Genomic DNA, 13220 nt, shown 5'->3' on the forward strand with positions numbered 1-13220 from the left:
TCATCGCTATCAAGATAACTGGCACCACCATATTCACTGAATGTCCAGAACACGTATCCCTAGAACGATCTTGAATTATGAATCTTGACAAAGACGTCCTGTGAAGAGATGGGTTGAAAACTTTTCTACATGATAAAAGTTCTTATAGAACTATAACCTGTTAGGATGATGATGATGATGATGATGATGATGATGATGATGATGATAATAAAAGTACATCACTTTACACTACATTTTGTAGCTTTTTTACATTTACGCACCCTTACCTTGCCCAGACATGTATAATATTAAATAACAACATCAAATGAATGACCCACTCATCCATACCATGTGAATGACGTGTGAGACGTGAGACCAGATTCTTTATTGGGGGAAGTGAATTTTTATAGAAATGACTTTAAATGTCATTTTGTGTTGAGGAGAAGACTCTATCCGAAAAAAACATACCATTAATAAAAAACTAATTATTCCTTTGCGCTCTGTGAAATAAAATAATGATAAAACATATTTTTTCTGATCAAATTAGAAAAATATCTTGTATAGCTTCAAAAATTATTCTTTCAACATTCTGGGTAGTGCAGTAAGTACCTTTATACATTTAATGAAATAGTACTTTTACAAGAGAATATTCTCGTATTTACATATTTTCTCTATCTCTCTTTTGTAGTAGAACCAATTACTATTGCTTTTCTCGAGATTCAAATGGTTATATTTCCATAAATAATTATTGATAATCGGACTCATGTTCACACCAACTTTTTTACTCAAAAAGATCTGAAGAATAATCTTTGTAAGTGCTAGTGTAACTTCGTAAAGCATACTGTATGTGACAGATAAAGCAGATAAATACAGAACACGCCAAAAACTGCCTTTTCAGTATAAATGATGCTGAACTTGTGTATTTTCAATGAAGTTTAGAAAACAATTTTTTTCAACATCAGATTATTTTACTTACACTTCATGAAGTGAACAAACAACATAACAACAAAGTCTGATACAACTAATTAACTCACCACTAAGTGCTGGAAGAGCCAGGACCGCATGACGCTGGTGGCGTGTTTTGGCAGAACGCCTCGCTTCTGCTTCTTCTTATTGTTGAGGTAATCATCATCGTCATCCATTGAACCAGGAGTTGTTGGGGCTGGTGACAGCTGACCTACAACATTCAGTCACAGTGATACACCTGGGTTTGAAACACATGTTTGTGAGACTACTACCTATCCACTACAATATAAAGTACAAATGAATATTCAATAACACAATAAAGGCTCTTAATAGGTATTACTTCAACAGTAAAGAATATTCATTACAATTAAAAAGTAATGAAATAAAAAAATTCCAATAAAATATTTAAATAATATAAAAATATAAACAAACTAAAATAAAATTGTAACTATCATAAATTGAAGGTTATTATAAAACCAACATAAATAAAATATAATAAAAATAGATTAAATATTTAATTCCCTAACCTAATAATCCACAGCTGAACTATGATTTGGTGAGTATGAAGACATGGCAAAACACACCACACAACACACTCAGAATAACAACATAAATGGAAATGAACTAAAGGTAAAGTTATTGCTATTACAGCCCACAGTCAGTGGAGGTTAAAACTTCCAGCTTTGTATACAATCAACATTAGTAGCAACTGTTACGTGCTTCCTGCTTTCATACCAAAGGAAAATTCTCTGGTACTTATTTTTGTTAGAACCTTAGTTGGTTCTGGGGCTATAATTCAGGCAGAAGGATTGGGTCAATTTGAAAAATCCATGACCCCATTGGCAATCGAATCCACAAACACTTCGTCTTTGTAACATAGAGCCTTAACCACTACACTACCACATGCCTCAGATTATTCCTGAACACTTCAGTCCCAAAAGGCCCTACATACAGCTACTTCTTTAACATCAAAAGGGTGCAATTAATTAATTAATCCTTAATTAGTTTCAGAAGCTTACTGATAATATCTTTGGTAGCAGGCTACTCTCTGGCCTGTATTTATGAGAACAAACAATTTATATATTTATATCTCCTGAGATCTAATGAATCATATTCACAGATCACATGCTTACAGCCTCTTTTCCTGGGCAATATACCCTACATGTGTAATTTTAATTATGAAGTTCCACATGTGCGTGTGTATTTTAACAAGTAAGGGTACAATGTCATGTCAGTAAAGCCTTCACAAACCTCAAGTTGGTACTTTACATAGTAATAATTTTTAGCAAAATGCAGACATTCCTTGTCAGCCTTCTTCAAGAAAACTGAAAAACAATGCATCGTCATCATACTGTTATTTTGTCAGATATCATTGTGGTCCCAAAAAATACGCATAATAAAAAAGGTAATATGGAAGCAATACATAATTATACCACTGTGTTATTTTAATATACTTATCTTCAATATTTGGAACAATTTACGGCATCACTTTTAGTTGTCTCTGACGTATTTCACCATTCTCTCCAAAACCCTTCCCAAATTTTTTAACAACATACTACTAACACTCCTAATTTCAAGTTGTGGGGCAGTCATGAGCAATCTGATAAATTTACAACCAAGTTCATGTATATAAAATTGAGCATTATTTGCATTCTATAAAAAGTAGTCAGTCAACTGAAAATGCAGAAAGTCTTTAAAGGCCTTTAGGGAATTTTAGGTTGCAATCTTTAAGAAATTTTCACACTGCATCAGTTGGGACTTAAGATCTCTCTAAGGTTCAGAACTGACACACTTACATGTTGATACTCACTGTGCAAGAGACTGTTGTCACTGGGCGGAGGACAGGGGTTGGCTCCAATCTGAGATAGGGGCGTGCTCCCATGTACGATGCCAGGCGATGGCGCCTGTGCAGGAATATGGACAGGTGCTGCCACCAGACCCTGAGCAGTCTGCACCATCTGGTAGGCGATCTGGCTGCTGGAGGGGGGCACAGACTGCGGCTGTGTTGACATTAGCAGAGCTCCCCCCCCTCCCCCTCCCTGGTGGTGTGAAGGTGGAACACCGCCTGCAGAGGACACCACCTGTCAAACATGTTACGGCACCAGCTAGAACCATCTGGTTCAAACCGTCAAGCAAGTTGCAGAGGCAGAACCATATGGTTCAACCACATTGCTGGTAAGTCACTTCACCTGCCAGTTTTCATGTTGTTTTGCATTACCAGTAAAAAGCAGCTCTACAGAAAAATATATGTGCAGAGGTAACTTTACCTTAAGACAAAAAAAGTAGCCAAGAAGAGCAATGCACAAATTTATATAATATTATTTCTTCTAAATCTAAGCAATATTTTGTATACAGTTCAGTGAAACTGTCACTTCTGAAAACACAGATATTTCAGATGAGAAATTATCATTCAAAAACGAGAATTTATTTTTTTAATTTCCGTGATCTAATTATGTACATTTCATCATTAATGAAAAATAATGATGAACTGTTACAGGAGGCAACAAGAATGATGATCTCAACAGTTATAAATATGTTGTTGACCAATGCTAAGGATGTTGGATTTCTTCCATTCTCCTGACAGTTACAAACATGAAAGTAATCAAATCATCATGGTATCTCAGTGCATTCTGTTGTTTATAATTCCAACATCCAACTGAAACACTTCAATGTCGATTGTTGTAAAAAAAATGCAAAACAGAAATTTAAGGCATTATTCATACTGGAGACTGGGTTGCAATTCTAACATGTTCAAAAGAAATTCATAATGGATAAAGTATTGAGCTAGATTTTCTATTGGCAATTTCTAATTCACTATCATACATATCAGAAATAGATTCACAAAATGGTTCTGTAACTGTGATGCCACATGATCAATGACAGAAGGAATTCTTACTTATCCATGAATACTCCACAGACTTAGAAAAGCAAACTTAGTGATCAGTCACAAGGCTTTCTTTCGTTAGAGTTGTCATATTTGGTAAATAAAAATACAGGATATTCAGTTCAATTTGAATTCTTTTGAATTTTGGTTACATATGTATGATGAGACAAAAGAACAATATTCCATGTGACATAGTCACACTAAAAATTAGTCATTACCTTACATTATAAATACTGGTCTCTATATTACATATTTCTTTATTTAATTACCGTATATTTCCCTGAAAATTTGGCTTTCTTTAACAGTTCCTTGCTTCGAAGAATTTGCTTGTAAAATTCCTTGCAGTTATAGCCTAGATTCTATTTAGAATGTAATACAGCTTCTATAGTGGTCATATCAACTTATTTCTTTTGTCCACTGAACAATCATTTATGAGAAAACACGCTCAACATTAGCATTATGAACCGATATACTGAAGATATACTGACACAAAGTGAACAACTCTGAGAATTGCGCCTCAAATTTGATTTATCGAGGCACGTAATACCATCTTTCCCATTCTTCAGCATTTGTTCATATTTCTTGAACAATTTTTTAAAATGCTGTTCACTGCCAAAATATATTTACGTAAAAAAAAAAAATACAGGACATTTTGAGCATTCTGACAAAGTCAGTACGGAACGAAGGACAAAATAATTAAATAAAGGACATGTACTAAAACAACGAACTAAGAAGAGAAACTGATACGGCGAAGGAAGACTGGATGAAAAGAGAAATGTAAGAAATAGAGGACCTAGAGAGAAAAGGAAGATATGATTTAATGTACCACGAAGTAAAATGTTTGGACTTCACAAATAAGAGGAGGATATCTACGTGGTTGATAGAAGACGAAATAGGAAATGAAACAACAGACGACCAAGAAATACTGAACAGATGGACGAAATATGTAGGAGAGTTATATGAGACAGGAAATTGTCCAGATGACTTGGCTATAGAAGACGAAGCAACAGTATCAGAAGACGAAAAAGGATTTTCTATTTTAAGGAAAGAAGTTGAACTAGCATTTAGGGAAATGAAGAACGGGAAAGCAACAGGAGTTGATGGAATCCCCATTGAATTAGTAAAATGCTTGGGTGAAGACAAGAAATTATATCATTATGCAACAAACTATATGAGAAAGGTGAATGACCTGAAAATTTTATGGAGGCAGTGTTGCCTCCAATACCAAAGAAAAATAATGCCAAGAAATGTAAAGAGTTCAGGACTATCAACCTGATATAGCATTCAGTGAACATTCTCCAATATCACACTCAATGAACATTCTCCAGTGAATATTGAATCAGCATTTATATTCAAAGATGGAAGGACAGTTGGACAAAGAGCAGTTTGGCTTCAGAAAGGGAAAAGGTATGAGAGATGCAATTGGACTGCTGCATACAATCAGTAAAAGATACCTAGAGAAGAATAAAGAAGCATATATAGTATTTGTGGACTTAGAAAAGGCTTTTGATAGAATAAACTGGTGGGAATCCTGAAGAAAATGGGTATGGATTGGAAAGAGAAGAGGCTGTTTTATAACCTTTATATGAAACAAAGAGTCAAACTCAGGATAGGAAAAGAAATGTCAGAAGGAAGTGGAGTAGGGAAAGGAGTACGACAAGGATGCCCTTTATCACCTACCCTGTTCAACATCTATTTGGAGGATTTAGTAAAGAACTGTTTTCAGAACACGGGAGGGCTGATAATAAGAGAGAAAAGAATAAAGTGCATAAAATTTGCTGCTATAGTCCCGTCGCTCTAATTTCCGGCAGCCAATCACGTTGCAGGTCGGCTACATTTAAACATGTGCGTCTTGTGATTTGCTGATAAGACGTTATGCATATCCTAAGGCTGGTTAAATACTTAATATAATCGCCCACCATTTTGGCACTTTCGTTGGCGTTTGCAGAAAGCACACGAGGATGTTATTTGCCGCTCAATTATTTGCTAAATTACAGTGTGTTTGATTTATCATAGAAGTACGATATGATAATGTTTAACGGTGTGGCAAAAAGATTCGTCTGGTAGCTTGGCAACTAAAGAACGAAAATGGCGAACGATACTACCTACCTAGACTTTATAGAGCCTTGACTTCCTAAGACGTAAGCAAAGAGGAGGAGTCATGCCGGGAATAACAGCGTCGCGACTATAATATGGCATTGTTAGCAGTAGAGGAGATGATATAAGGAGCTATTGGAGCTGCATGATAGCTGTGAGCAGTATGGGATGAAGGTAAATGCAAACAAGACGGAATACCATGGTTATCGTAAGAAAAATAAAGAAAGTAAACGTGCGAATTCGAAATGAGGCAGTAGAGCAAGTAGACAGCTTCAAATATTTGGGGTGTACTTTAAGCAGTAACATGAGCTGATGTCAGAAAGTCAAAAGGAGGATAGCAATGGCAAAGAAAGCTTTTAATAGAAAAGGGAACATCATCTGCGGATCTCTAAAAAAAGGACTAAGGAAGAGACTAGTGAAATACTTTGTGTGGAGTGTGGCATTGTAAATGGACAGACAGAATAGAAATGAAGTTGTGCTGAAAAGAGTGGGTGAAGAAAGAATAATGTTGAAAATGATCAGGAAAAGAAAAAGGAATTGGTTGGGTCACTGGTTGAGAAGAAATTGCCTACTGAACGATGCACTGGAAGGAATGGTGAATGGGAGAAGAGTTCGGGGCAGAAGAAGAAATCAGATGATAGACGACATTAAGGTATATGGATCATATACGAGACTAAGAGGAAGGCTGAAAGTAGGAAAGATTGGAGAGTACTGGGTTTGCAATGAAAGCATGCTCTTGAGCACAAAACTATGAATGAATGAATGAATGAATGAATGAATGTACTGTATATAAACATCAGGCAACCTTACCTATAGTTATCTCAAATAGATAATTTTTACTTTTCGAATTATTTTCATCATGATCAGAGTATATACAAAAAATTAAACAGGAAAAGTACTTATCCAAGGAGATACAAGAGACAGGACTATCCATTAATGGTAGAATGGTAGGTTACATTGCAATTATTTCAAATTAATGACCATCCTCATCCGACAGTGGACTATTACAGTCTCTAGTCATCCTTTTTCTTTTTTTATAATAATAATAATAATAATAATAATAATAATAATAATAATAATAATAATAATAATAATAATAATAAAGATGAACGGCGCACAAATGTGCATTGGTAATGATAGTTTTTGGATTAGTTTATTAGCGAGCTTGTTCTCTTCTGACACTTACTGAAATAATATCATTCTCACAGATCACCACATAATACACATGTAAACTTTACTGAGGGCTAGTGGAATCCTCGTCGTCGTTTTTATTTTTTGGGGAGGGGAAGGAGAGGTCTGCCTGGGTTTCTACGTCCTTTGGAGTTATATGTATGATAGGATCAGTTTCGGAATTCTATTGAGATTCATTTTGTCTATCTGCTGTTTTATCATGGTCAGAGTATAGAGTATATTCAATTCCATAGACTATGGCAGGTCGAGCAGGAGTGTAAGAGATAGTGATGCATACCAAATACCGGTACCGTCTCCTATTCAACTATCATCCTCACCTTCCCGTAGTAAACTCTGTTTTCAACGACTAGGCAATGACGACCAAGTAACAGTGGTATAACTGTTCCCTCATGCTGGAGGAAATGCTAGCACAAAGGTCTATCTAGAGACCTTAAGGTAAGAGCACTATCACTGGATACTCAGCAAAGGTTGTTGTATAATCCTTAATGAGAAAATTTTTCGGTACATTCAGATCTCACCTAAATGTAACTTCAATTAATATTTAAAAATAATGCAATTTGTAAGTATATATAGAGTGATTCACGAAATTTTACCTCAGTAATGGAGCATTTTCCTGAAGTTGTTTGGAACATATTTTCCTAATTAAGCATTTTTCTATCTCATATAATTCTGGAATAATAATTGAGTTTCTAAATGTGTTGGTGTGAACAACTCTCAAATGTCAGTGCATGTGCTTACTTTGCACTGCATCGACAGTCATTTGTCGCATATTCAATTAACGGTCATACATTGTGGATTTAGCAGTTTGTTAAATGTCTAAGACACTACAAATTTACAACTAAGGAATATGCTGATATGGTATTTAATTACTGTGTGTGTGTGTGAGGAAAATGCAACAGCTGTTGTAGCCAAACAACAAAAGACTCAATTACACTGTACAACAAGGAATTTGTCCTTTTTACAAAAATATTTTCGATGTATTTTGTGGTCACATAAACGAATATGCAGTTAGTTTTTGTCCAGAACGTACTGTTTCTCCAAAATAAAAAGTTATTTAATGTTAGTAAAATGTTGCACTACTTTCATCTTATAGGATGCAACATGTCACTGAAAGTACACTTTCTTGACAGCCACCTGGACTTCTTTCTAAAAAACCTTGGGTGCTGTAAGCAATGAACATGGGGAGAGGTTTCATCAAGAAATATCTACCTTAGAAAAGCACTTCAGTGGAAGGTGGAATGCAAGTACGCTGGTTGAATATTGCTGGTCACTCATCAGAGAGATTGAAGAAGCTGTTTACAAACGTAAAAGATCAAAAAAAGACATTTTAATTTGTGAATTTTGGCCAAACAAAGGTTGCTTTATGTGGTAGTGTAACAAATTTGTGTAAATAAGGGAAGTGCGTGTATCATAATAATGGTTTGTGTTAGAAAATTTTGGTTTTCAGAAATGAACTCAGCACCTCTCATTTAGTTAAATTTACATAGTTTCATCTAAAGGGCAAAAACAAAGTTTAAATTTGTTGTCCAGTGTTATCAGAATCACTAAATTCGCAACCTCACAATGAGAAATGATTTGTTTAAAGAAAAAAATGAGTCGGGGGAGGGGGGGGGGTGGATATGCTTGGAAAATAGAGAAGCAGGCAGGACCACAGGTAGGCAGTCAATTAGAGACAAATATGTATATATGCATGCAGCTGCACTTACCTGTAATGTGTGGGGTGAGGTGGCATAGTTGGTGTTCCCAGCAGGGCTGTTGCTGTTGCTGGAATGACTATTACTACTGCTATTATTGTTGTTATTGTTGTTGTTGTTCTCATAGCTTGCATAATCAGAACGAAGCAAATTCTCGCTCTGCATTTTGCCCTTGAGACAGGTGATGTATCGGTTGCAGAAGTCCTTGCATAATTCCTGCACCTTTTCCAACTCCAAAAGATGGATTCGCAGCACCTGAATTGCTTTTATCATCTGCAAGAGTTTACAGCAATAATGAGGATTTATTACTGGAATTAAGAAGTAAAATAAGTACCACTAGCATTAACAGCGTATTTAAAAGTAAGTTGTACCAAGAATGGTGTACAGAAATTTCCTTTCACAATTTCTGAAATTAATAGCAATATCTTCAAAAAGACGACGAATTTTCCTCATGTTTATCTTGTAAAAGGCAAGGCATTTTGCTCATTTTCGTCTCAAATATTTTCATTATAAAGAAACAGAAGCAAACACACCAAACAATCTATAAATAATGGAAAGTGTTTCATTAATTGACACACAAAGAATAAAGTGGCTCTGTAGGACTATCTTGGTGGAAACTATTCAACAATAATTCCTGACAGTCCATGGAGAAAAGCAAAGTTGTATTTCTACTGTACGGTATGTAATAAGTACAAAATATGTGTCAATTTCGAGATACTTTTATCTAGGAGATACTTAGTAATATAAAAAAGTGGAAGTCCACACCTATGGAGTAACGGTCAGCACGTCTGGCCGCGAAACCAGGTGGCCTGGGTTCGAATCCCAGTCGGGGCAAGTTACCTGATTGAGGTTTTTTCCGAGGTTTTCCCTCAACCCAATACAAACAAATGCTGGGTAACTTTCGGTGCTGGACCCCGGACTCATTTCACCGGCATTATCACCTTCATATCATTCAGACACTAAATAATTTAGATGTTGATACAGCGTCGTAAAATAACCCAATAAAATAAAATAAAAAAGTGAACCATACTAATCCACATACTTCGTAAAAGCTAGACAGCAAGATAAGAAGAATGATCCAAGAAATATAAATAAAGCTCCAAAAAGTTTTATAGAATTTTCTTTGTTGACGTCAGTTATGTATAAACTAGACAGGATACCATATGAATAAAAGCTGAGTGAAATATTTTATTTCTTTTTTATTCTGTTGTTTTTCCTTGAACCAGCGCTAAAAAAAACAACTTCAATAAACTGTGGTGCTTTGTGGCCTAGGATGACAGCACATGACAGGCAGTAGAAATGAGAAGATGCCACTTTTTCCTTGCACTGTAGAATTTAACAAGAATATGCAATAAAATAGTCAAAATAAATTTTAAAACCCTGTGAATGGACATTTATTCAACTTATTGTACACTCTTAGGCCCATTTCACACGTACATGACGACCGTCCAAACAGTACCATTTACAGGGAATGGAGACACTTCACAACCAACTGATCATATCATGATCCCGAGCCGATTATTTTAGTGTATTGTTGCCAATATGGATCGTAGACGCATTAGAACAATGCTGATTTTATACAGGCACATCAGGCACATTAAAGAAGAAGGAACAGAATTCAGTGGATCCACCCATTAAATATGAAAAGGAAACAGTTTGGGGCATTTTATATTCTTTTCACGGAGTTGGGAGAAGACGAAAACAAGTTTTTCAGTTACTTTCAGACAGCATTTCTCAAACTATGAGTCGCATGTTTTGGTGGGTTGTGGAACGACCAGTCAAGTCTACAAATCATTTTTTAAAAGTTATCATTATCAACATTCAATTTAACTTCTCAGCTTGCAGTGAACATGGGAGTAGTAAACCTGTCTATTTCCAGTGAATGCGGGACTGAAAACAAAACTAATACAGCACACCTGCAACAACAGGAGATGAGGAGTTTTAACTGAGATCGGTAGCAGTGTATTATTATGTGCAATTCTAATTGACAAAAGTCAACATTGAGTTTTAATCAGCTTTAAATTTAAATCTAATAACAGACAATAAAATGTTACTGCTAATAAAATAAAATTTTTTCCCAGTAGTCTTCTGTTGTGTCTTTATTCTTGGGCTTGTGTTTTTATATAAAATTACTGTAGTTAGTTTTCGCAACAAAACAAAACTGTTATGACGGCTAACAGGCAGCAACCTTTGAAGCTACCTCAAAAAAGTTGACATGCAGTGATGGGGTTACATGTTCTGCCAACAATCAGATTTGTGAATAACTGTCATTGTTGCCAGGACAGATATCAAAATAACTTCTTCGAGTCAGTCTCTTTTGTTTCCTACCGTCAATAATAATAATTTTGCTATTATTCATACACAGTCTTCATAGAGCCTTTGTTCAAGATTCAGTAAGTGTGCTTCCACGATAGATGCATGGCTTAAATCGGGAACATTAAAAAGGAAAGTACACTCGAGTAAAACTAACAATCCCGGAGCATCCCTGAGTGGTGAAAAGAGGATGGTCAGTGGAGTTGTCTGACAATCAGGGTGTGAATTGATGGGGAGTGAGGGATGCAGGGAATCGTCCTCCCTTAAGAATCTAATGTCCTCTGCTAAAAATGTATTAATTTGTCTCTGCCAGGGATAACATTCATCTCCTTCAATTACATACTTTATAATTTATATAGTATATAATTTTAATGCAGTACATAAACAATATTCTCATTTCTTCTTTAATGTACTGTAAGTTGAGCGCAGCAACATTACCAGTTGGCAAACACTGCAAATTATTATGGACAATATTTTTATTGGCAATTAACATTTTAATGTCCTCCCTGGAGAAAATACTCATTTCACACCCTGCTGACAATCTTCCCAGTTAGGTCATACTGGCCTCACTACCCAACAGCAGATGTGGTCCTCCAAACAGTGTGGGGGATTGCACGTAGGTGATATTATGGTGCCTACATTAAAAGGGTTACCAGTATACTTTTGCTATTTCACTCTCGTATATTTGAAAGCAAGAGAATTAATGGCTTTAATGCTAAGGATTAAGCATTAATAACAACATATTTTAAGGAATTCCCTTTACTTTAAATTGTGGAATTTCTTTAATCGTCCGTCATTAGAGGTATGCAAAAATTGAGGTTTATTGCAAGTTCTATTCTCAAAGTCTTATCACTCGAGAAGTGGCATGTTGCCTGCACGGTTGAGTTCGTTATGTTTGGTTATCCGGACAGCTGGATAAAGGAAACCTACACCAAAATTATTGTACGTCTATCTCTAAGCATAGATGTGCACAAAATTCGAGTGTTTCCTGTAAGCAGTATCGAAAAGTTAGAGAAATTAAATTTTAAGAACTGATTGCGAAGTCCAAAAATTTCTAAAATTAATAAAATATAGTAATTAAAAAAAATTCGGAGAAAAATTTCTACTGGAAGAGAAAAACACGTACCATTACATACAGACTTTGAAAAGCTGGGTAGATAATTCTCTTGTATTCATGTCACATTTTCAAATTACAACAGAAGCTTACCAAGCCATCCACCTCAGGGTCATTGAGGAGGAAGGGTTTCCTGTCGCGTTCTTGGTGCTGGACAAAGGCCTGGATGTCCATGTTAAAGCTCTCAGAGTTGGGGCATTCTGCGGATTGAGTGGCCTGCTCGCACCTCTCAAACAGCAGTGCCAATAATGGGAACAGCGGGTGTCTATAACAAGCAATATGAGTAAATAAGAATCTTCTAGAATATAAGAGTAATCAGAACTGATGAGGTAAAGATACATGATAATGAAAGTACTAGATACAACCCACTTAAGATCTGTTGAGAATAAAATCTCAGCTTCAGTTAAATGCCAGTGCGAGAAGCATCCTATGGATGTCACTGAGAAACTTTACAGAAATCTGATGTTTTATACAGATGCATGAAGAGCACAGACTATTAGTATCATTATAATAATATTTTTCCCTTCTCTATTTCAGAAATTTCATCAATGCTTCTTTCAATCAAAGAATAAAAGGATACATTAAGCATTGTAGTTAATTAAAGAAATGAAGGTAAACAACAGAATTTAGCTAATGCAAACAATTAATTCATTTCTATTAATAGTGATATTTATAACTTCTATTTATTAATCTCTGACCTCTGTTATTGCATTAAATAATATATTTCAGGCACAGACACAATCTGTTCATCTTTTTATGAACACAGTTTGACACTTGGTTATCAGTTTTTTTTCCCTTCATTTTCCAACTCAGTTCTGTTATTCTATATCGTAATCGCCCATTTTTCCTCACATACAGTGAAATCCAACTAGTTCAAACTAGTTGAGACCATGGCCTGCTTGGATTACCGAAATTTCGGATTAAGAGGGGGACAGGAATGCAAGAGGGAAACCAGGCAATATCCCTTCCCCACCCTTCACTG

The 13220-nt window shown here is 35.6% G+C and overlaps 1 protein-coding gene across 7 annotated transcripts in view; it reads right to left on the bottom strand.

Annotated features, from left to right (window-relative positions):
- The window catches only part of LOC138701524 (homeobox protein PKNOX2-like), a 169322-nt gene that overhangs the window by 10244 nt on the left and 145858 nt on the right, over positions 1-13220 (bottom strand). For all 7 annotated transcript variants that reach the window (XM_069828506.1, XM_069828503.1, XM_069828502.1 and 4 more), the window contains 4 exons: positions 12332-12503; positions 8824-9084; positions 2756-3026; positions 1014-1156 (listed from right to left, as the gene is read on the bottom strand). In XM_069828506.1, coding sequence (XP_069684607.1) covers positions 1014-1156; positions 2756-3026; positions 8824-9084; positions 12332-12503 — 847 coding nt within the window. The remainder of the gene's footprint in view (positions 1-1013; positions 1157-2755; positions 3027-8823; positions 9085-12331; positions 12504-13220) is intronic.

This window comes from Periplaneta americana, chromosome 6 (genome assembly GCF_040183065.1).
Source record: "Periplaneta americana isolate PAMFEO1 chromosome 6, P.americana_PAMFEO1_priV1, whole genome shotgun sequence".
NCBI classification, from domain to species: domain Eukaryota; kingdom Metazoa; phylum Arthropoda; class Insecta; order Blattodea; family Blattidae; genus Periplaneta; species Periplaneta americana.